A 25,525-nucleotide genomic window follows, 5' to 3' on the forward strand; every position below is an offset into this window, starting at 1 on the left:
TTGCTGCAGTTTATCCTCAGTTTACACATTACATCTTTTATTTATTTATTTTAATCGAGGTACTGAGATCACTGGACGACTTCTTTCGGTCCTACGGTAAAAAAAAAAAAAAAAATGGAGTATTCATACCGAACGTCAACATTTCAGCTAACGCTAACGGATGACAACAATTCAAAAGCGGGAAAACATGCGAGACGCACAGCAGAATTTGACTCCAAATTGACGGGCGCGTTCCATATTTGGGGAATTACGGTAATCGCCAGCCATTCCTGCAGCTCCTTGACGTAAATGGTAAACGTCCGACATAACGCGTGGGTCTCTTCCCAGAAACGAATGAAGCGGTAGCAAAAGGCGGGAAGCTTCCAGAAGGAGAATATGCAGTCATGTGATCAACTCCTCTCATTATTTCAAAATGAATATTGACGGCTAACAATTAGTAAGAGATCAATCAGAGCCGACTTAATGACTACACAGTCTGCTTAATTCCATCACTGACAACAAGCGGCGGGCGAAACGTGACTTTCCCGAAACCTTCTGACAATTTAACTTTTCCAGCGAGGGCTGGAGAAAATCGCGGCGGCCTGTGCAAAAAACAAAACAAAACAAAAAAACGGGCAGAACTGAATGACGAGAGCCCGTTTCGGATCTCGCCGCACGGATGACCCGGCTCATGAATGGCTGATTTATTCCGGCCATTAAAAAAAACGTCGACTCTTCGCAATATGGAGGCGGGGCCCCGGCTGACATCCATCAATTTCTCATGTAGATGTGACCTGTCTGATCCGCTTTGTAGAATTTTATACAAAGCGCAATGCGGCATCATTATTCCACCCACATCACGCCATTTGTACACTATGACCAAAACCGGGTTTTCCAAGCAACCAAATAGCTCCAAAAATTCGTACGACAGTGTATTTAAATTCAATCTATGTACAGCATATGCAAAATTTTGCTATATAGTTAAGCTATGAATATGTTCAAACTGATTTTGAATCAGTAGAGTGAACATTTTACACGTGATTCAAAAACTATCTTTAATGAATCAAACCTTTTATTGTATCACTGATGATTAAAATCGTTAAAAAAATGTGACTGAAGCACATATGTTAAAAAAAAGAGTAAATTCAATTTTCATTTTTTAGTGATTTGTTCTCCACATTTACAAAGTTTTTAACTATTTTCGCGTTTATTCCATACATTTTTCAATCGTGAAATCAAGATTTTACGCAACAGTTGACGATGATTACCGTCTACTTAATTGTGGTGTTTAGGCCAATTATGCACAAAATATGAACCTTTCGCTATACGAAATTAATCCGTTCCGGGGTTGGGATCGCAAGGCGAAATTGTCGTACGGCGGGCAAATGAACGCTATGATAATTCGCTAATGCGTATAAAATCCCAAGAAAAATAACAAATTGTATACACATTTTAAAAATTGGTAACAAAATAGTATCGTAAGTGCTACTAATATATAACATACATGTATACAATTAAATAACATCATAAATAAAAAACTATATAAAGGAAAAATGAAATTTTATTTTCCTTTGAGTGACATTTACTTGAGCTACTTATGGCCATAATCCCTAGCGAGGCTAGCCTAAACTAGCCTAGCCTAGCCTAGCCTTCTTTTTGTTTCTTGATTATCTCCTGCTTGGTTTCCATACTAATCATCTTCTTCTCCTTTTAACATCACTAGCAATCTCGGGACTCGTGGATAACCAATTCAAGTTTGAATTAAATATGATAATATATAATATTAAATACGAAAATATAATAAATACGATACTTGAAGCACATCAGCATCTTAGTGACACCGTGACGCCGACCAATAGCAGAGAAGCATCTTGGTGACGCGTTGCGGCGCAGGCAGTTTGACGCGACCACAAAGTAAGAGCAATTACCTAAAACGCCTGAAGAGGGAGGCAAAACAACATAAACACGGCCTGCCCCACAGGTCATGACAGTTGTTGATGCCGTAAAGCGAGAAAAATGCTGTAAAGAGGGGACGAAAAAAACTTAGCATTCCACTTGGTAAATTAAAAAACAAAAAAGAAAAACGTAAACCTGGTACGCTGTAACCCGGGTGTCTTCTGTAGATGCAATTATTTTGCTATATTTTTAAGATATGAATAAATTCAAAATGCTAATCTGACTTGGGCTCTATCCACCAGTCATATGAGCCAAACACGGAGAAGAAAACAAGGTGTGTTCAAGCTGTTTAAAACAAAGCGTGAAAAAAAAAGCAGGGAGGCCGCAAAAGCTGAACAGCGTTACGGCAAGGGAATGCTGTAAATTCTGATTCTCCAACCTTGCGCGGACAGAAACTCGTTCCTGAAGTGACAGTGACTTCCAAGCGACATTATCTTCTCTTCTTATCCAATTTGTTGTCTGAAGGTTAGCCAAAGTGACAGCCCTCTCTCGTCTGGAAAAGTTCTTTGATCCCCCCCCCCCCTCATTTAGCTTGCACGGAGATGTTTTGTCGACATGTGTCTGGCAAGCCAACGCGCGTCCGCAAAGAAGCGTCTTTTGGAATGCGCTCCCTCGCACTTGGCGCTGACCTCAAACCCGGAGGGGAATCGATGAAGCCTTGGCTCATCAAACTACTTTCTTGAGCTCTTCTCCAAAAGCTCAATAAGTGACCATTGGCTATTTGGGCGCCACTATCTTGGGATTTGATCATCCTTTGTCTCCTGTAGGCCGAAAACTGGCTTGATGGGTCACCGCCGTGTGAAAAATGGCAAGGATTCAATAACTGCGAGTACTGTCCATCCAGCATGAAGATATTTACCGTATTTGTTCAACTCGCTTATAAGAGGGCCTCCGCTTTTTTGTTTTACTGCAATTTGGGTGACCCCCCCCCCAAAAAAAAAAGGCGATTATAAGCTTACCCTTGACTTTAGTGATTATATAGACTACCGTATTTTCCGCACTATAAGGCGCACCTAAAAGCCTACATTTTTTAAAAAGCTGATGGTGCGCCTTATAATCAGGTGCGCCTTATAATTTGGGTGAAACCCTCCCCCCCAAAAATGGCGATTATAAGCTTACCCTTGACTTTAGTGATTATATAGACTACCGTATTTTCCGCACTATAAGGCGCACCTAAAAGCCTTAATTTTTTTAAAAGGCTGATGGTGCACCTTATAATCAGGTGCGCCTTATATATGGATGAATATTGAGATTGTGATTCGTAGATGGGGAATGAACCGATAAAGCTTTACCTGTTTCTTTTGCGTGTTTACAGTTGAACAAGGTTGCTCATATTGCTATTGAGTTTGTGTTGAAAGTTGAAAGTTATTATTTGAGTTATTATTGGCATTACTTTGAGTATTACTATATTGTGATTGAAAAAGTTTGAAAATACGTCATTAATTGAGAGTGCGCCTTATAATTCGGTGCGCCTTATATATGGAAAACGTTTTAAAATATTTTATTAATTGAGAGTGCGCCTTATAATCCGGTGCGCCTTATAGTGCGGAAATTATGCTACTTTTAGTGGCATTTCTAGATTGTATCTCGCAGTGGTTCTCAAAGAGGGGTTCGAGGACCCCTGGGGGTCTGTGAAATAATTTGGGTTATTAATTTAAAAAAAAAAATTAAAAAAGGAATGTGGGAGGAAGTCGGAACGCCCGGAAAGAACCCACGCGGGCTCGGGGAGAAGATGCAAACCCCACACAGGAAGGCCGGAGCCAGGTGGATTTGAATTCCGGTCCTTGAGATATATATGTATATAATATGCAGTTGGGTGATATGCTATCACTAGTGCTAGCAGAGTTGAGTCAATAAGACACATCTGAAGGTGAGCAAATAGCTTACCGGTGACGGGGCTCTGCGACTTGCTAATAACGATTAAAAAGCTAGAAATGCTAATGAATTTATTAATTCATTTATTTATTTGCACTAAACATGTATTTCTTTACATACCAAATTTTCGCTATTTTGTTTAAAAACAAAATAAATTGTGTTCAAAGGAGGACAAAAAAAATACAGCTTGAATTTAAATACCGCGAAATTTTCGGTTATCACACCATCAGAACCTAATATCGGCCCATGCATAGTTTCCAGCCCTGTCTTGTTTTTCGACTCCATATTTTTTTTTATTTAGTGAAGGCCGCCTGTCTGTTTTCACTGGAGCAGCCTTGTCTTGGCGCTGCGAAAAAAAACCCAAAAAAAACCAGGAGACACGCGAAGGGAGACAGATAAGCAGACTTGTGGGAGGAAGAGGAGACGGGGGTAGATTAGGCGCATGATAAACAATGACAAAAGCACCCCAAAAAAAAAAAAAAAGAATCAGAGACAAGTGGCACAAAAGGAGCGCGTGGAAGATATATTTAACCCATCCCCGCCGTTTTCCGCATCCATAGAAATATTTCCCCACTGTGGGAAGCGGAGATGCTAGATTACTTTTTCCTCAGAAGTTCTCAGGAAACTGGAGGATAAGCCATTTCTTTTGACTTGGAATGAGTCAAGCGCCGACACGCTTTTGACGGCTTTGTCGCACTCCTCCGCCTTTAATAAAAAAAAATCGCTCAAATGGGCGTCGTAAAGGCGGATTTTGGAGGTGCTCTCCTGGAGGAAAACAGAGAAGAAAAAAAAAAAATGGCCGTGCGACCGGTGGACGGGACGGATCTGAGGCGGAAGAAGCGGAGCGCTCCGGGCGCAGCTGTTCGGCATGACAACCGGGGGGGGGGGGGGGGGGGGGGGGGGGGGGGGGACAGTCTGGACACTTGTTACTTAATTATTTAGGGTGGCACATCATCCAGATCGCTCCCCCTCCCGCTGGAGGGGAGCACAATCAAACAAGCACAAATTTGATTTTTTTTTTTTCTCTGCGGTGCACAGCAGATGGAGTCACGCACACTTGCACATGCACAATCCAAGCAGCCGTTCGAAAATGGGGTACGACTACCTATGGGGGGTACAGGAAAACACTTCATGCGGGAATCAGCATATAGTATGTAATTTCAGGAGAAATGGAGCAATGATTTTCAAATTAAGAGCAAACAAATTGGAACATGATACATTGATGAAGTGTGTTACAATGAAATGGGGTATGAGTACCTCTGGGGTGCAGGAAGGCACGTCGAGGGGCATGTGAGATATCAGCATGATTTGACTTTAACAGGAGCGGGGAAGTTTTCAAATTAAGAGCAAATGAATTGGAATGAGAAACATTGCTAAATCCTCTCAATAGAGGTAACAGTGCCTCTGGGGGTACAGGAAGGCACTTCAGGGGGCATGAGAGATTTGAACAGGGTTTCTGCAGGTATCAGCATATCTAATTTCATGCGAACAAGAGCAGTTTTCTTTTCAAATTAAAAGCAAATGAATTGGAACATGAAATATTGCTAAATCGTGTTACAATGAAATGGGGTATGAGTACCTCTGGGGGTACAGGAAAGCACTTCATGGGGTATGTGAGATTTGAACAGGGTTTCTGCAGGTATTGGCATAATTTCATGTTTACAGGAGCGGTAAGGTTTTCAAATTAAAAGCAAATGATTTGGAATGAGAAACATATTATTGCTAAATTCTCTAAATAGGGGGTACCAGTACCCCTGGGGGTACAAGAAGGCACTTCAGGGATCATGTGAGATTTGAACAGGGTTTCTAATATTATGCTGGGAGCAGTAGAAGTTGCCTTTCATATTGAGAGCAAATGAATTGGAACATGATACACTTCTAAACCGTGTTACAATGAAATGGGGGTACAGAAAGGCAGTTCAGGGCCCATGTGAGATGTGAGCAGTGTTTCTGTAGGTATGGGCATCCTATCTAATTTCATGATAAGAGGAGCAATAGAGTTTGCTCTTCAAATTGAGAGCAAATGAATTGGAACATGAAACATTAGTAAATTGGGTTAAAATAACATGGGGGATACCAGTATCTTTGTGGGTACAGGAAGACGTGATATTTGAACAGGGTTTCTGAAGGTATCAGCATAACTCATGGGAGCATAAGAGTTCAAATTAAGAGCAAATTAAATGGAACATGAAGCATATCATTTCTAAATGGCATTTTGGGAGTCCTTTGCCAAATGTTGTACATCTTTAATTTGCTCATGTTATGGAGGCAAATTGTCCTTGCTAATGTAAATTTTGGCAAACAAACCAGAAATAAGTAATGTCAGTCTTTTCAAATTGAGAGCAAATGAATTGAAATAACTTAACAGTATCATAGCGACTCCTTTGCAAAACACTGTATGCTTTTATTTTGTTAGGTTTTACACAGATGTATAAGAAGCTTGAATATTTTGCAATATGTTCTTTCACGTTTATACGTGGAACTGTGGCGTCTTTGCTGTAAACTTTTTTCAGCGTGCAAATAGCAGCCAAAGTTCCCACAGCAATAAACGTTTCATTTGTTTACATTCCTTCACTCGGCCTCCTCTATGGCAACCTTAATACTGTCCGCCGAGGGAATAATTAACACCCGGGAATTTATGAGAGTCCAGTGTAAGTGCAAAAAGAGAAAGAAAGGCTGCAAACATGGAAAAAAAACAAAAAAAAAAAAATCTCAAAGTTGGGTGTAACAGTCAAGTCTTGTTCACTCAAGTATCCAGTTTTTTATTCAGGTTTTTTCCCGGCCGGTTTGGACTAAAAAAAATATTCCTTCCGTTTGTTTCTTGAAGATACAAGTTGGGTCAATCGGGCAAATGCGATTGGCCGATTTTTGCAAATTATGTTCGGATTTTCCGTTTTTTAACGGGTATTTCTTTGCGTTGATATTTACGTTCCGGACTGATTTAGAGGTGCGTTACGTTTATCGGCAAATGATCCAAATCATCAATAGACAACTAGCGTGTGCCGCGTTGCTGCCGTGTCCCCCAAAATGTCCTCCTTTACCTTTACGGCGGCGAGATTTGTATCTGTACGCATCTCTGTCCGTTCTCCTCGCGAGTAAAAATAATCTAAAGTCTCTTGTCTTCCTTCCTTGTGTGTTGTTTATGAAACGTAATAGTTTGACTGAAACTGACACAGGTCTCAATGTAAATATGTTTTTTTTTTTTTGTAATCAGTGTTCTTTTTTTCGACAACTTCTGAACAAATGCAACTAAAAAAATGGCCGCCTGGGTTGTTACCTATTCGTATGTAGAATAGTGTCTGTTTAACGCATAGGTGTCAAACTCAAGGCCCGGGGGCCAAAATTGATTTGATTTCACAATTTTACCGGCCCACTGACAAAAATTATAACTACAATGCGGCTACCGATAAATACGAGTTAGACACCCCTGGTTTAACGCAAGCATGTTGAAATGCATTGGGACATAGGTGTCGAACTCCAGTTCTCGATAATACAAAAAAAAAAAGGGAGCTTCATGTTCTATTTCATTTGCTCTTCATTTGAAAATATATTGTTCCTGTCCCAGCATTCAGTTCAATTACATTTGCTAATGTCTGCTTTCAAATGATTAGAGTATTAGCAAGCTCCGCAAGGAGCTTGAAAACGTTTCCAATCAGGTGTGTTTGAGAGAGATGGATGGAAAAGCTGGATACCGGACCTCGAGGATTGGAGTTTGACACCTGTGCGAAACAAATGCTATTTTATTTATTATTTTAAGAAACAAAAATTTTTATATTTTTCTTCTTCTCTCCCCCCCAAAAAATCATCATGAAAAAAGTTATTTATTATTTTATATATATATATATATATATATATATATATATATATACATATATATATATATATATATATATATATATATATATATATTTTTTTGTGGCTGAATTTCACACGATCCTTAAACACACCGCGGCGGTGCTATAAAGGCGCGAATAATAGCGCGTCTTCATCGCGTATGGCCCTCATATTTTCTTTTTCTCGCCCTGAACGGCGGCGGCGGCGGCGTCCGACAGGAAAAAACAAAGGAGGCGAACGGTGACCGAGGTCCCGATCGATAAAAAGGTAGAGACGGACTAAAGAGGCTAAAAGAAGGATCAGAGAGGAGAATTTGGGAAGATAAGTGCTCGAGAGCGCCAGTGCTCAGCAATCATCCCCAACATGACAGCCGGTAGACCCCGGCAATTATTTAGCCCGGGCGAATCGATGGAGCTCTCCGAAAAGATGGCCGTCGGCGCCGCTATCTGGAACGCGCTCTCGCTTCTATGGAAACAAACAAAAACTAGCAAAAAAAAACATGGGAGGCGTGAAAACACATTTGCAAAGCATCATCATCGGAGCGGCGGGCACCCGAACAAAAGACGGCGGCAGAAAAGGCCGCAACGGGAACAATAAACAAAACCGAACGAAAAGGCACACGCAAAGGGAGCGGCCCTGTTGAAAGCGAGCCGCGTGAAAACGTCACGCTCTTTGCCGTAAGTGCAAATGAGCCATTGGTCGCCTTGAGTTCCAATTGATTTGCTCTTCATTTGAAAAGGTACCCTTCCTGTCACGGAATTCAATCCGATTGGCTGATAAATGCAGAAAACGAAGGCCTCGCTGTAACACAAAGAAAATGAGCTTCATGTTCTATTTCATTGGCTCTTAATTTGAAAATGCATTGTTGTCTTCACGTCATTTGATTCAATTACGTTGGCTAACGCTTGCGGGAATCAAGAAACGTTATCCAAATTAGCTATTAGTCGCTTCAAGTTCCAAATAATTTGCTCTTCATTATAATAAAAATTGGAAATGAGTAAATACAAATTCCAATTATTTTGTTCTTGATTTGAAAATATATTGTTCTCGTTGCATCATTTAATTCTATGACATTCCAGAATGCCTGCAGGAATCAAGAGGTCACTGTAAATACAAACTAGCCATTAGTTGCTTCAAGTTCCAATTAATTTGCTCTTCACTGGAATAAAAAATAGATATGAGTAAAAACAGTTCCAATTATTTAGCTCTTAATTTGAAAACGCACGGTTCCTGTCACAGCATTCAATTCGATTTGCTGGTATTGCAGAAACCAAAGGATTCACTGTGATTAAAAATAAAATAAGTAAAGACAAGTTCCAGTTAATTTGCGTTCAATTTGAAAATGTGCTGTTTCTGTCACGGTATTCAATCAGTTCTGCTATATTTGCAGAAATCAAAGTTGGCGCAGCAATACAAAGTAGCTATAAGTAGCTTCATGTTTCAATTATTTTTTTCTTATTTGAAAATGTACTGTTCCTGTCAGTTAGATTTGCTGTGTAGAGAAATGAAAGACGTCAATGCAGTACAAATTAGCCATAAAACGCTTTGTGTTCCAATTAATTATCTCTCATTTTGAAAATGTGCTGTTTATGTCACGGCATTCAATTAGATTTTCATAAACCAGAGGAGCTTCAGTTAATTTGCACTTAATTAGAAAACGTACCGTTCCTGTTACAGCATTAAAAAAAGCATTGGATTAGATTTGCCGATACCTGCAGAAAACCTGTTCAAATCTCCCGTTCCCCGCGGGGGTGCTCGTAACCCCGTTTGAGAAATGCTGAAACCGCCAACATCAACCTACGATTTAATGTTACTGCAGTCAACGTCCCCAACATCTTGTCGCCTCCTCCCGGGAAGGGACCCCGGCCACCCGGGAGCCCCCATGAGCGGCGTTGCCAGTAATGCGCATTACAGTACGACGGCGCGGGTAATTCATGAAAAGCTGCCGCAACCCCCCCGGGAAGCAGATTGACGGATTAGTAAGTGGACGCTTCCACCTGCCCTCCTTTTCGGCCTCAGCTGCACCACGATCATCACGTCCTTACCCCCCCCCCACGTCCTCGTGTCAAAGCATCGATTGAGTTTCCCGGCCGCAGATGTACTTGTTTTTGTATTCTTGTGTGGCCTTTATCTGCTTACGTGGAACATTTGGGGTTGGTGTGGAGGTTAAACACCCGTGGCTCAAGGGCGAAATCCTGGCCCGCACATATAGCCACATTTATTTGACTCTGTCTTCCCGCCCACTTTGCTCCTCCATTTATTCCGCTTCACGCCACATTAGGTCAGCTTCCCCGAACTCTCTTTTGTTTCTATTTTTTTTTCCCCTCCGCATCCCGAGTGGCTGTGCCGCCGACGTACTCTCTCTCCTCCTCCCACCTGCGGTAGTTTCTCAGCGCCGCGTCTTTTCCTCAAAAGGGGAAGCACCAGACGAGGCGTAAAGCAGACCCAATCCTCTCAATTACATCTCTCACCTTCCTCGTCCTGCCTGTCAATCCGTTTCCTCCGCCGTTTGTCACCTCCTCCGCCTCCACTCCTACTCTTCCCCAATTCTGATGATTTTTAAATGCGCTCCACATTTTCAAGTCCATGGAGGATAAATAGTGTGGAGCAGAAAGGATACTGTTACCAACATGTAGTCCACATCGAGACATTACTCTAAGCCCAAACAAGTTACAGAGATCTTTTTCAAAGTAAATACTTGTGTGTTGTATAATATATATATATATATATATATATATATATATATATATATATATATATATATATATATATAGATGTGTGTGTGTGTGTAAGTGTATATATACACATACAGTACGTCTAAGTACATATATACACACAAGTGTATCTATACAACTATATATATATATATATATATATATATATATATATATAAATGAATAAATTGCCAGTGTAACTACGTTGAAAAACTGTCCAAAGAAAAGGGATCTCAAGCACTGCAGAGATCAGAAATCTCATGTCATAATCTTGCAAGATCTCGCATGGGATCTCGCCCCAACCCAATCAGATGTGATTGATGATGATAATTTCCCTAATTTTGCGGGAATGAATAAATTGCCAGTGTAACTATGTCGAAAAACTGTCCAAAGAAAAAGGATCTCAAGCACTGTAGAGATCAGAAATCTCATGTCATAATCTCGCAAGATCTCTCTTGGGATCTCGCCCCAACCCAATCAGATGTGATTGATGATGATAATTTCCCTAATTTTGCGGGAATGAATAAATTGCCAGTGTAACTATGTTGAAAAACTGTCCAAAGAAAAAGGATCTCAAGCACTGTAGAGATCAGAAATCTCATGTCATAATCTCGCAAGATCTCTCTTGGGATCTCGCCCCAACCCAATTAGATGTGATTGATGATGATAATTTCCCTAATTTTGCGGGAATTAATAAATTGCCAGTGTAACTACGTCGAAAAACTGTCCAAAGAAAAAGGATCTCAAGCACTGTAGAGATCAGAAATCTCATGTCGTAATCTCGCAAGATCTCGCATGGGATCTCGCCCCAACCCAATTAGATGTGATTGATGATGATAATTTCCCTAATTTTGCGTGAATTTTATATATGTGTGTGCTGTGTAAACATACATATACATACAAATCCATGCATACATACCTTGCCAAATCAACAGGTGGGTTTAACGCCAGTTTTGCTTGATGTAATTGTTGATAGTGATGGTGGAACACTGAAAAAAAGAAAAAAAAAAACTTGGGTCAATCAGAGCAAGCGTTTGGGAGCTGCAGCACAAGAAACGTTGACATTTTTGTCAAAAAGCAGCATCGCTGCCTTCCTTTGAATTCAATCTTTCAGTTACCGTTCCTCCTGATCACTTTTGAACAAAGCAGGCTTACTCAAACGTCACTCCAGTGGTTTTGTCGTCATCAACCAATTTAAGAGATTTATGCGGAAGATATTTAAAATCTCACTCATGTTTCCGCTTCATCCCTACGCGCGAGACTGTAAAATGTGTGAAACGGCTTTGAAAGCCTTTCTTGCCATCGCGCCATATGACTTTGCCATTCAGCAACACTCGAGTAAGAGAGTGAAAAGATGCAAAGGTAGCGACAATGCAAAAATAGGTCGGTCTAATTTAAGGATCCTGAAAATACACTTTTCACCTGGGATTGAGGCGGCGTGGGGACAAGTTTGCCACCTTGTACAGATGTCTCTTTCCTTCTGTGAAACTAGGGCGACATGTTGAAGGGCAACCGCCGAGATTTGGCCGGACAGGTGGAATTAAGTGTTTGATCCGTGAGGGAAAGAGGGAGGACAGCGGAGGAAAGGTAGGAAGGGGCGAGGCTCCACAAAATCACACACACACACACACACACATCTGTTTTTCCTTTGGATGTTTCCGAAAGGCGCTAAATGCTATGCGAAGCAGCCAAAACAGAAGGAAAGTCCGCTTTGCTTTGACAGTGGCTTGACTCTTCTTCTGTTATTTTTCATTCGATGTTATTACCCCTCGTGCATTTTTTTCATCCAATACTTTCATCGTTTCATCAAAGGCGTTTCTCATCAAAAGGAAAGCATTGAAAGAAGACACCAGGGAGCTGAAATTTCACCCAGATGTCGAAAACATGTCGGCACGACCACTTCGTTATTACGCTACCAGGAGTGTGCCGTCCCTTGGACAAAATACTGCCAGAATGATGTGGGAAAATATGACCCAAAAAAGGTAAAAAAAACAGACACTAGGGATCTGAAATTTCAGCCAGATGGTGACAACGATAAAGCTCAACATGACACAACCACTAAGTTTTCATACTATCACAGTGTGCCAGCCCTTGGCTGAAATTTTACCAGAATGATGTGGAAAAATCAGACAAAAAATGTAATCCAGGTAATACCAATGGCTCCTGCCAGCCTATATCGAGCACTTGAATGCTGCTAGCTAGCGGCTAATTCATGCTAGAGGCTGCGCCAAACACTGGCAACAGGCGCCGTAATATAAAGTGCCAAAGGTAAAGGTAAACTAAGAAAAGATAATCCAACGGCTACTGCCAGCCCATATGGAGTATTGGAGCACTGCTAGCTAGTGACTAATTTGTGCTAAAGGCTGCGCTAAATGAATCAATTGCCAGTGTAACTACGTGGAAAAACTGTCCAAAAAAAAAGGATCTCAAGCACTGTAGAGATCAGAAATCTCGTGCCATAATCTCGCGAGATCTCGCATGGGATCTCACCCCAATACAATCAGACGTGATTATAAGGTCCCTAATTTTGCGGGCATATTCATAATAGTACAACAACGAAGGCAACATCTGCAGGCAGACGTCTCCGAAGAAGAAAGGTAAATGAGTGTCATTCTACGTACTCGGTGAGTCATTCATCTGCTCCGCCCAAAATTTTTTTTCTCCTCTGCTTCTCTAAAGCTTACTCCCGCACCTACAGCTCAGCGTGACCGATCCAAGCATCAGAAACGCCGGCCCTCAGGAGGAAGAGCTGCACACGTTCAGACGTGCATTTTTTGCCAGGAGCCAGCTGCTGCTGTCATGTCTGATGGGCTGGAACGCTGACAGAAGACGGAGACAACCAACGATGGTGGAAGGCACGCTTGGTCATGTTAGAGGAACAGGAAATTTGCCTCAAATTCCGGAAAGAGCTCCTTGGAACACTGACGATTTCCCCGTATATAGGACGCACCTGTGTATAGGACTCCCCCTTAATTTTAGGTATATATATATATATATATATATATATATATATATATATATATATATAGCACCAATTAATTTCCAGAAAATTGATGGATGGATAGATGGACATTTTTAACAGAATAGAAGACATCAGAGTTCAAGTTCAAATTCCAATCAATTGTTCCATAGCATTTGGTTCAATTCACTCGTTGACGTTCACAGCAAATTCGCATCTTTTCTCTGATTGGCTCTTGGCCAGGAAAAGCAAGATAGAAGTTTTTTAATTCCCTAATGAATTTTGTTTTTATTTTTAGTAAATTCATTCTCAGCAGTACTTGGTTTCACTTGTCGTGTATGTGACAGATGAAATTTAGACAAATGTTAATGAAACCGTCTTCTTTTGTCGTAGGGCAGGCATTTATCAATGAGAACTGCATGATAATGCCACCCAGTGGACATGATTGATAATAGCACTGTCATCCCCTCTATTAAAGTGTATTACAGCCAAGGGTAAACCCCATATCTGGTTTTGTTTTCGTGTTACACTTGTATTACCGTATTGTGTTTCAATTGCAGCCCAAATGTGGAACCACACACGTGTATTTAACTTTGAGTGTAAATAATAAAACAAACAAAAAAATTAGTACCAGTATGAGTGCAGAGGTAAACCAGCGCCCGACGAAATACGGACCAGAAAAAAAAAAAGCCAAATGTCGCTCTCTGTTGGGCAAAAATACATGTAATTTGCCACATCTGTGAATATATAAACACATCGCACATAATTCATATACACAATCATTTGCTTTACTGGTAAATTTTCCCCTGGTGGCTCGTAAAAAAAACAAACTATAAGCTGCAGGACTCAAATCATGAGAAAAAAGTCGCGGCTTGTCGAAAAATACGGTAAATAACCAAAAGGATAGTAAGAAAAAAAGTGCGGCTCGCAAATAAACAGGCGGCGCTACGTACTGGCGGAGAGCAGGTCGGCAGAAGGCAAACGTTTGTCATTATCCCGTCATCTCTGCCGTCTATTTGGACCAAAGCTCTCCTTCCGCATAAGCCGCTAAGCTAAGATGGAGGGATTTGGCCTTCTTCTTCCGCGCCGCGCCAGTTCATTACCTCGGCAAGGACGCGGGCGCCAGATAGACGCCGCCGTCAAGGTCAAGGGTCGCCGTCTGCCATGCCGTTCCCACTTGACGCAAGAATCCGCCTAACATCATTTCGATGTATGTTTGCTTTCATCAAAATTGCATCAGGCAAGCTTGGCGGGGGAAAAAAAAAAAAAAAAAAAAAAATCCCGCAGTGGTCACAGGTGCATTTGTGTTTCATTTATTTTTAAACAGCGCTTGTGTCCCTGAATTGAGTTGCTTGGCGCTCATCTGCAAATTTGTATGAAAAGAAGTACACGATTTATGCATTTTCTTTTTCTTCACCTTGCAAAAAAAAACAAACAAAAAAAAACATTCTAAGTCATCATTTAAGCAGCAAACATTGTGAGACATAAAACCTGATTGCACCAAACAAAATGACAGCGGGCCGCATTATGACGGCAAGCGCTAATTATCCCAAATACGGACGTGGGAAATTAAATATGGCTACCAATCATCTCCGGCATTGTCTTAAAATGATGAGCGCGGTCGATTCTTTTTCGCCGCGTGTCACCGCCAAGTCAATAACGCGCAAATACGCTCTTTGGGGATCTTGACGAGAGAGCAATCAATTTAGGCGAAATTGTTTTTTATGCAAAAACAATGTTCAACGCGGCTGATTGGTTTATTTGGGCTTAAGTGACCCTGCATGGCCCGCAATTATTTGCTTCTTTCAGATGATTTGTCCTTTTACGTTCGTCGTTGTGGGAGATGATTAAAATGTTGTTCGGTTCGTCGCTCAAATGTCAACGTTCGGATTCTTGCCGGGCTTATTAAAAGGCGGTGAGTGAAATTAACAAGGTTTCGACAAATCCGATGTAATGCTTTTATGTCCTCGATAGGAAAAGTGTGTTCTTTTCAAATTGAGAGCAAATGAATTGGAACAGCAGTGCTCATTTAATCTCTGAAAACTGTTGGATCCCCGGAATTGGAAATACTAAAAAACGATGACTAAATGTTTTTGCGCAATAAAAAGGACAAATAAAGTTTCAAAGTTTCCAGTTTTAAAGGCCATTTGAGAGCTGCAAAATCCAGAGCAGGCGTGTCAAACTTTTTTAATCTAATCTATTATGGAGTGGATGGAGCGGAAGAAAATGTATACATATGAGTATACATATGGTCTGTTATTGGTCGGCCTCACTCGTTTCAAAATGGCGGAACGGTAAGGCTTTGTTCTATTGTGATTGGTTACAAAAGCGTATTTATAGTGCATTTTACTGTGAAATTCAAACTTTTTTTGGGTTAGCCATTTGTATGGAAAGGAACTTGGAAATAATCAAGAAATACGAAGAAGGCTAGCCTAGCCTAGCCTAGCCTAGCCTTACTAGGGAATATGGACATAAAAAGCGCCACTCAAAAGGTAAATAAATAAAACTCAAGGTAAAAAAATCCTTTCTCTATTTTTGATTCATGATGTTTTCCGATTGTATCCATGTATATTATATCTACGTAGCACTTACTATACCATTTTGGTACCGATTTTTAAAAATGTATGAACAATTTTGTTTTTATCTGGGGTTCTAAACGCATTAGCTATTTAACATCGTTTTGGATTGGCCGCCGTTCGGCGAATTCGCCTTACGGGCCCAACCGCGGAACGGATTCATCTCGTAACACTGTATTAGGTAAGCGGTAGTCAAGGGTGTCAGCTACCCTCCTTAAAAATTCAATTGAGGAGAATTTATTTCTTATTACTGTTTGAAAAGACAAGAATGCTCATCCACGGCCCTGAAAGAATTCAAAAACATCAATTTGATTCGCTGATACTTGCGGCGACTGTTAAAATCCCAGCAAGGTACCCCGAGGTACCTTCCCGTACCTCGATTTGGGAAGCAGGGGTACCTAATAATGTGGCCCGTCAATTGAATCCGTTTGCCTACAGGGCATGGCGCCTCACCTCCGGCGACAATTGTGACGGATCGAAAGAAAAGAGATGATTTTGCCCTCCAAATAGCCCTCATTCGGCAAGCTGATTGACGGTCGTCACGGCAACCACTCCATCTCCCAAGCCTAATAGCTCGCGCGGAAACAAAAGGCGTCATAATTCTGTCAGAAGTCCAAAAAGGCTCCTTGGGAAGCGGCGGCCATCTTAACTCTTGTTTTAAACGACGCCCCGTGGTGAAACCGCTTCATTGCCGGCCTCCCGCCGTTCGCCGTTTCCACTTTAAAAAAACATTCACATTTTCTGTCTTGCTTAGGCCTCGTCTACGCGTAACCATGTATTTAAACCGGAATGATTATCCCCTCTTTGTGCGTAAAAAATATTCTGTCCACAACGCTTTGTTTATTGGAAAAAAAAAAGCTGCTACACAAATCAGAGTAGTGTTGTTGTATCCGATTATAAGCATGCCAAGCCGCTAGGGGGCAGTAGTTAGGCCAATTTCTGTTTAATCAGAAAGATTTTCCGTCTAACTTCACCGGCGTCTTTGGTGGGAAAAAGAACAGCGTTATAACAAAAAAAACAGTTGATGACCGCTTCGCAAAAACACGGATCGGAGAACTTGGTAATTCTCCGCTTTGTCCGAAATTTTCGAGACCTTCCGTTTCAAAAAAAACAAAAAAATCCTGGCCACGCGGAGACGTTTCCTGTCTGTTTGGGCAATGCCTTAAAAAATTGCGACTACATGAATTCGCATAGTGCAGTTCTATTCATTTACAAGCATGCCAAGCCACTAGGGGGCAGTAGTTTTGCCAAATTCTGTCCAATCAGAAAGAACCTACATTTCTTCACATCACCAGCATCTAGAGTAGCGTTATAACATTAAACCGGTTTATGATTGCAACACGAAAACGTGGATCCGAAGGTGTCAAAAACTTCGGATCCACGTTTTCGTTGACACCTTTGGTGTCAAAACCTCAAAAAAAAACGGAGACATTTACTGTCTGTTTGCGAAATTTGAAATTTCGCAAAAATTCCATCCAAATTGCTTTGTTTATTGAAAAGTAATTGCATGGAGTGATTTTTTTTTTTTTTTTTTTTACAAGCATGCCAAGCCACCAGGGGGCAGTAGTTTTGCCAAATTCTGTCCAATCAGAAAGAACCTACATTTCTTCACATCACCAGCATCTAGAGTAGCGTTATAACGTGAAACCGGTTTATGATTGCAACACGAAAACGTGGATCTGAAGGTGTCAAAAACTTCGGATCCGTCGGATCAGTCAAAAACTCAAAAAATACGGAGACATTTACTGTCTGTTTGCAAAATTTGAAATTTCGCAAAACTTCCATCCAAATTGCTTTGTTTATTGAAAAGTAATTAAATGGAGTGATTTTTTTTTTTTACAAGCATGCCAAGCCACTAGGATGCACTGGTTTCACCAAATTCTGCCCGATCAGAAAGAACCTCCGTCTCTTTAAGTCATGGTTGTGGAACTCCAGTCCTTGAGGGCCGGTATGCTGCACGTTTTCCAACCCTCTCTCTCAAACACACCTGATTAAAATAAGGATCCTTTTCAAGATCCTGCAGGAATTGAAAACAATCCTAATCATTTGAACAGGTGTGTTATGCGGCATACCGGTCCTCGAGGATTGCAATTTGACACCTATGCTTTTAAGTCACCGAGTCAGAACGTAAAGTTGGCTACACAAAATGTAGAAGTTTTTGAGACTTTCTGTTCAAAAAAAAAATAAAAATAAAAAATCCCCGGGCACGTATAGCAGATAGGGCAAACCGGAGACATTTAGCGCAAGAACCTACGTGCGGACGTAGACTAAGACTGGAAGACAAGCGCTCCATTCCTCTTATTGACGGCGGGGCTAATCAAAAGGGGGGTTGTGGGGGGGGCTAATCCCGACGCACGAGACGGTTCAGGTGGACAGGAGGCGGAAAAGGGCAGCTCTAATTAAGCAGGTGGACCGGGAGGATATTGGTGGGGGGTGCGCACTTACGTTATTACACCTCCGCCATCTTATCAGGTGGGGGAACAAATGCAAAGAGGACAATGGAGAGTCGCTCGGCGGGCGGGCGAGCCGGGGACGCCGAGGCCTGATTACGCCTCATTAGCCGTCCTGATTAAAAGCTTTTAATTAGTCGCACTTCAAGCGCGCAAGATGGAGGACGACCAAGCCAAAAGGCGGCGGGCGCGCTGTTTCCACGCGCAAAAACAAAATCGCTCACCTTCTTAGCTTTCTTAGCTTGGATTATGTTTGACGGCGATTGATGAAAAAGTGAAAAGATCGGTGACACCTTGCTCGGACTGTCGCTAATCCAAGACTTTTGCGAGAGATTGTTTTGACAATTCGTCGGATAAGATTTGATTTGATATTAGCATTATGCTGTGTTATATTTCTTGTCGCGGTGGGCTTATGCTCCAAAAATACCTGCATTAAGCAAAATTCTTGAAGAAAAAATGCAACTATTTTTTTTCATTGCTTTTGTTTGATTTTCTTAGTTTTTTTTTGTTTAAAACAAATATATACAGTATATATATACAGTATATATACATATATATACATATACACATACTGTATATATACATATACACATACACACACATATATATATATATATATATATATATATATATATATATATAGTTTTAGTTGTGTAGTTGTGTAGTTTTTCACATACACATTCACATTATATATATATATATATATATATATATATATATATATATATATATATATATAGTTTTAGTTGTGTAGTTGTGTAGTTTTTCACATACACATTCACATTATATATATATATATATATATATATATATATATATATATATATATGTGTATGTGTATATATATATATATATATATATATATATATATATATATATATATATATATATACTGTATATACTGTATATATTTGTTTTTAACAAAAAACAAAGAAAAAAAAAAAATATATATATATATATATATATATATATATATATATATATATTCATATTTATTTATTGATTTATTTTTTGCTTCTGTTCCTTTTTTCAATGTGTTGTTTTGTCTTTTAATTAAACAAGTAAATACATTTTTTTTTTTTTTTTACTGGTCCAGCTTGAACAAAAGAAAAGCAGCATTAAAAAAAGAAAATTAAATTAGATAGGAAGAAAATTTTTTTCCATTTTTTTTTAGTTTGTTTCTTTAGTGCAAAAAAAAAAAACAAGATAAAAATCGATGTTTTTATCCAGCTCAATTTAGAAAGAGGAAAAATATTAAAAATAGTAGTGAGGTTATCAATGTTGTAGAATTTTTTTGTTTTAATTTGCGAGAAAAATAGCAACATAAATTTGCAATGGAAAAAGTTATGATTATAAATGAAAATCCCCCAAAAAGTTCAAAGTTTTTTTAGTTTCTCTTTCTTATTTTTTTTTTTAGTGTCTTGGTTTTTCTGGCTCAATTGAGGAAAAAAATATCAAGAAAAATAGCGAGGTCATCAATGTGGTCAAAGTGGAATATTATTTTTTAAATGAATTAAACTGGTCTGTCTTCAAAGGATGACAAAAGAAAAACAATCGAAAAAGTTACGGCTATAAATGAAAATCCAAGTTCTTTTTTTCCTTTTGCTTTTCATTCTTTTCTTTTCGTTGTGTTAAAAATACATAAAAAAAAGATGTTGTTTTTTGTCGGCCCACTTTAGAAAAAACTTGTCCGTCTAAAAAGGACAAAAAATATCCGGGTAAATTTGCAACAGAAACCGTTATGGTAATAAATGCAAATCTGCAACGGGAGTGAGATTTTTGGTTGGACTTTCCTTCCAATGGGTCTCCGTCGGTCCCTTGATGGGCTGTAAGTGTTAGCAGACTGCGCGCTATCATCGGCTTTTTATGCGGGAGCCATATGCGGGCCACGAGGAGCCCATCTGCGCACCCGCGTTTCACTTTTGCACGCGTTCTTGCGATCCGTCGCCGAGGGCTGGAAAGCCAAGCCGTTTTCTCCCTTCTCCTGGTTTTTCTCGCCTTTGTTCCGGTTCCCATCTGGCGTGGTCCCCCCCTCCGCGCGGCCGAGCGTTTGGCAACCCCCTCCCGTCCCTGGCGCCGGCCTCCCTTTCGCCGGCTCGCATAATTAATTATCGGCGCCGTTGGCCATCAATGCAATTAGTCCGGCGGGAATCGGATGGGAAAATCGATGATAAAGTGGGCAACGTTGAAAGCGCTCACAGTCGACAGGCAAAATGTCAACAAGCTTGATCGCAAAAAAAGTTATGGGTGCCAGCCATACGAACTCATTTAATGCCAAAGACGTATTTTTACGTTTTTTTTGTTTTGTTTTTTTAACCCTTGTGGCATTATGTTGCAAATTCTGGAAATTCATTTGCTCATTTTATGATATCATTAAAGAATCAATGTAAATAAAAAAAAATGGGAGCTGAAATTTCCAACAGATGGTTAAAACTTCAAATTTCAAAATGCAACAATTCTGACACTGAATACGTTTAAAAACTCGAGGGTAAAAGTGTACTTTACTCGCTAAAAATTATAAACCATCCCGCTATTTATTCTTAAATAGGGTTTTTTCAATGGAAAAAAAATTAAAAAACAAAAGCATGGCGTGCTTCAGGGATCCGTACACGGGCACCGCAGTTTTGCGCAAAACTCTGTGTATTAAATGACGGGCTTGTGCTGACTTTTGGGAAAAGGAAAAAAAAAAAAAAACGTAATAAAAGCCATTGCGAACGTACACGTATGTCAACACCCCTATTTCATCTTATTGTGAAAATAAACACTCCAGCGCCGAGCCGCCCCCCGGGGGGGGGTCATAAACGCAACAAAGAATACTAGCGCAGGAGCGGGAAGGACCAAAGTTGACGACTTTCATCCTCACTTTGCTATTTGACTTGGCGGCCGACGCTACGTTGGAAGCGCAGTCGGGGTCGGAGCGTACCGTAGCGCCGCTGATGTCATACGCAAAACACATGCGCTAAATCATGTGTGAAAGTGGACATTTTTCATGATAAACGGCACATTCGCCAGCAAATGGTGTCGGCGTTTATTTTGCGCATCTGGCCGTCTCCGTTTGGAACGGGCCGTCGCCATGAGAAGCAAAGGTGACGGGAGACCGTAAATCCCCACGGGCCGCGTTCCAAACCCGCCAGCCCTCGACTTCGATCCACGATAGGAACCAGATGCGAGGCATTGTCTTTTATACTTGAAACTTATTAAAATACACATGAGGGTAATCATTCAAAATGGCGGATGATTTGCGGCGCATGCGAAGGCGTCATCTTTATGAAATAGCGCCGTCACAACTTTTCTGTTACGTACAAAATCCGGGAAAAAGATAAAGACCTGGAAAACGAGCTTGTGAGTTTGGTAGACTAACTCGGTATCTATTTTTTTTTTTTTTTTTTTAAGCATTTACACACTTAAAAATATAGCTCGATACAGACGATTAGATTGTGTAAATCCAACATCATAATGTTGAATAAATTCAACAACTGAATAAAAATAGACCTGGAAATCTAGCCGTAGAAAACTAGACCTGAAAAGCGAGACCTATCAGATTATTGACATCCCTTTTCATAATTATACCGACGAAAACAATTACCAGGTCAATTTTCAGTCCTGGAATGTCCCTGCCATGTGAAGGAATATGACAAAAAAACAAACGTACACGTTTTAATTTCAAATGAAGAGCAAATTAATTGGAACACTGAGCCCATTATGGCAAAATTCTGCTATATAAAATTCCTTTGCAAACAATTTTTCCAGCAGATTAGGCAGAAATAAAAGAGATGATGTTCAACGAGCTTTTTTTTGTTGTTGCTGAAAGTATTGGCAAAGTATTTTGACCATTTTTGGATCATTTTCTTCCACATCATTCTCACTGAATTTTAGCCTAGGGGTGTCACACTCCAGATAGTGCGATAACTAAGTGGTTGTACCATGTCAGACTGACACGTTGTCACCATGTGGGTGAAATTTCAGCTCCATACTGTCTATTTTGACCATGTCTGGGTCATTTTCTTCCAGATCAATTTTGCAGAATTTTAGCTGAGGAGTGGCCCGCCTCTGCTTGTGTGATAACCAGCCATGTCGAAAGTTGACATATTGCGGCCATCTGGGTGAAATTTCAGCTCCCTGCTGTCTACTTTGACCATTTTTGGGTCATTTTCTTCCACATCATTCTCATGGAATTCTAGTTAAAAGGTGGCAAACTCCACAAGATTCAAGTTTTATTCCTGGTAGTGTGAAAACTAATAGGTCGTGCTTTGTTGAAACTTGATATGTTGTCACTATTGGGGTGAAATTTCAGCTCCCTACAGTCTTCTCACAATGCTTTCCATTTGATGTGAAAAGCCCTTGATGAAATGATCAAAATATTGGGCAAAATACCGCACTGGGTGAAGCTTTTTTTACATTTCATTCAAAAAAGCTTTTCGGTACATGGGGGGGGGGGGGGGGGTGCTTGGCGGGAAAAAAAACACAGAATTTTACAGGGACTAAAGAATTGGTTGACAAGCACATGACGCAATAAAGCAAAGTAAAGTTCCGTGGCAAATGGCCTCAAATCAAATTCATCTGATTGGCCTGGAAACAGCAACGTTCGATTGCTTTAACCCCCCCCCCCCCCAAAAAAAAAAAAACAACCCAGCATTACCGACATCACTGATGAAAAGCGTAAATAAAGAACACACAGGGAAATATGCCAGCCGGGAGGCATTCCCAATTACGGGCAAATGATATGCAGCCATGATATTGTTGCCGCACTTTCTAATCAGAGGATGTGACTGCAAATGAAATTTCTCCCTCTGTTGCATTAATTGTCGACTGTGCGCTAATTAAAGCTTGCCAGTCATTAACTGATCTGTGCAGATGGGAGCGACGGCGGGCAGGCCCTCCATGACGGGGAGGGGGGGGGGGACCAGGGCGGGCTCGGGCGCCAATTTAGACGCTCCGGCGCTTCGGCTTCCATCCCTGATAATTTAACGCCGCAAATAAAAGCAACCGTGCGGAACCATCAAGGCAGTTATGTTCCAGATAGATCATTCCGGAATTTTGTTAGTTAGCATTTTCTTAGGTCGCTTTGGCGCCATCTGGTGGTCATCTTGCTGCCATGAAAACTAACTGCAAATTTCTCCATGTGAAATCATCTATCTATCTATCTATCTATCTATCTATCTATCGTATTTCGCTAGCTAGCTAGCCATCATATTTCGCCAGCTAGGTATCCAGAATCTATCTATGTTTTGTTAACTAAATAGTATCTATCTATCCATCTATCTATCTATTTATTGTATTTAGCTAGCTAGCTAGCTAGCTATTGTATTTTGCTAGCTCGGTATCTAGAATCTATCCATGTTTTGTTGGCTAAATAGTATCTATCTATCTATCTATCTATCTATCTATCTAGCTAGCTAGCTAGCTAGCTATCATATTTCACTAGCTTGGTATCTAGAATCTATCTATGTTTTGTTTGCTAAATAGTATCTATCTATCTATCTATCTATCTATCGTATTTTGCGACCTACTAGGTATTTAGAATCTATCTATGTTTTGTTAGCTTAACAGAATCTATCTATCTATCCATCCATCCATCCATCCATCCATCCATCCATCTCTTTATCTATCTATCATATTTAGCTAGCTAGCATCTATCTATCTATCTAATGTATTGAGCTATCTATCTAGCTAGCTACCATCTATTCATCCACCCGTCCATTTGAGGTGAGTTGTGGAGATTCATTAAGAAAACGATCATGGATTTGTATGATTTCAGAAGCGGCTGTAGTTAGCATTTTTTTTTCAATCTTGCAAGTCGTCTTAAATTATAATATACAGAAATTCCGTCACTCGTGTAAAACTTGACAAAATAAATGAATATGATTTTCAAAAACAAAGCCAAATAATACAATTCAGCAATAGGATGCATGATGTTCCAATTAATTTGTTCTTAATTTGAAAAGAAAACTAATAGCATGAAATTAGTTTTGCTTCTACCTGCAGAAACCCAGTAAAAATGTCACACACCCACATTTGACAACCACCGAGTTATGAAATTCTCGGAAAATTGTGTCATATGACTTCAGGCATATGACGTCTTGCAAAGAAGTGACTACAACACAATTTAACAAAATAATCATACCACGTAGTTTTTTTTTTTTAAGTCACTATAGCGCAATGTAGCAAGTTGCCTTACGTTCAGGTTAATTTGCTCTTCGTTTGAAAAGAAAACAACACTGTTCCGAGTATTGAATTAGATTTGCTGCTCCCTGCTGAATGAAACCCAGTAAAAATGTCGCATTTGACAACGACTGAGTTATGAGATGGCGCGAGACATCAAAACTAAATCCCCTGATAAATTACTGGAGCACATCAATGAAGTGTTTCATGTCAGTTAGTTCCCACCGCCGTCTGTTTTGGCACACGCTCAGGTTTGCGCGTCTTCCTCCATCAGCGCCCGTCCGTCCACATTAGATGGCAGGTTGGGATTAAGCGGAACCGCTTGAACGGGCCGAGTGCTTATATCTTCATTTATGTGCTGACAGGTGCAGGTGTGTGTGTGTGTGTGTGTGTGTCAAGGAGTAAATGGGAAGCAAATAGGAAATGTGCGTGTGGTGTGAAGAAGCTAATCTCTCTTGATAAGAGGGGAAAGATCACAGGTGAAGATTGCTGATGCCGTATTGATCGGTCAAACGCTGGCAGGCCGGGAAAAAGTTCTGCTCTGATGAACTAGCAAAATAAAACGCGCTTTGGTGCATGCATTTGTTTTGTCTTATTTGCAAACCGAGCCTCGATTGTTTGCTGGAAAAAAAAAAAATTCGTAATTACTCGCGCCTAGGCCAGAGCAATCAAATCATTAGGATGGCACCATCTTAGTGCTGAGAAACTATGTTGAAGTTAGTTGAAGAGCTTCATTTCAACAAAACAAGTGCTGGGGCGCCATTTTGTGGCATCTGGATTGCAACCTGTTGAAATTAATTGAAGATTGTTGCCATTTTAGGGTCAAAGGTTTGAGGGGATTAGACAAAAGAAGGGTTATGGCGCTATTAGTGTTCGAGAAGTTGAAAAGCACCATTTTGACCAAATAAGGGATTGGTTGCCACTGTGGGGCCAAGGAACTATGATGAAGTAAGTTGAGGAGCTCAGACATTTCGGGGCAAGTAAGAATTTTGAAGTAAGTTGAGGAGCTTCATTGCGAGA

General features: G+C 40.4%; 1 protein-coding gene across 2 annotated transcripts in view; it reads right to left on the reverse strand.

Annotated features, from left to right (window-relative positions):
• LOC148428644 (uncharacterized) overlaps positions 1-25,525 on the reverse strand; it is a 140,442-nt gene that overhangs the window by 27,506 nt on the left and 87,411 nt on the right. For both annotated transcript variants that reach the window (XR_015864950.1, XM_088409329.1), the window contains exon 4: positions 11,278-11,347. Coding sequence is in view for 1 of the 2 variants with exons in the window: in XM_088409329.1 (XP_088265455.1) it covers positions 11,278-11,347 (70 nt within the window). In the remaining variant the exon portion in view is untranslated. The remainder of the gene's footprint in view (positions 1-11,277; positions 11,348-25,525) is intronic.

This window comes from Hippichthys cyanospilos, chromosome 1, assembly GCF_059441005.1.
Source record: "Hippichthys cyanospilos isolate Australia breed blue-spotted pipefish chromosome 1, RoL_Hcya_1.0, whole genome shotgun sequence".
In the NCBI taxonomy this organism is placed as follows: domain Eukaryota; kingdom Metazoa; phylum Chordata; class Actinopteri; order Syngnathiformes; family Syngnathidae; genus Hippichthys; species Hippichthys cyanospilos.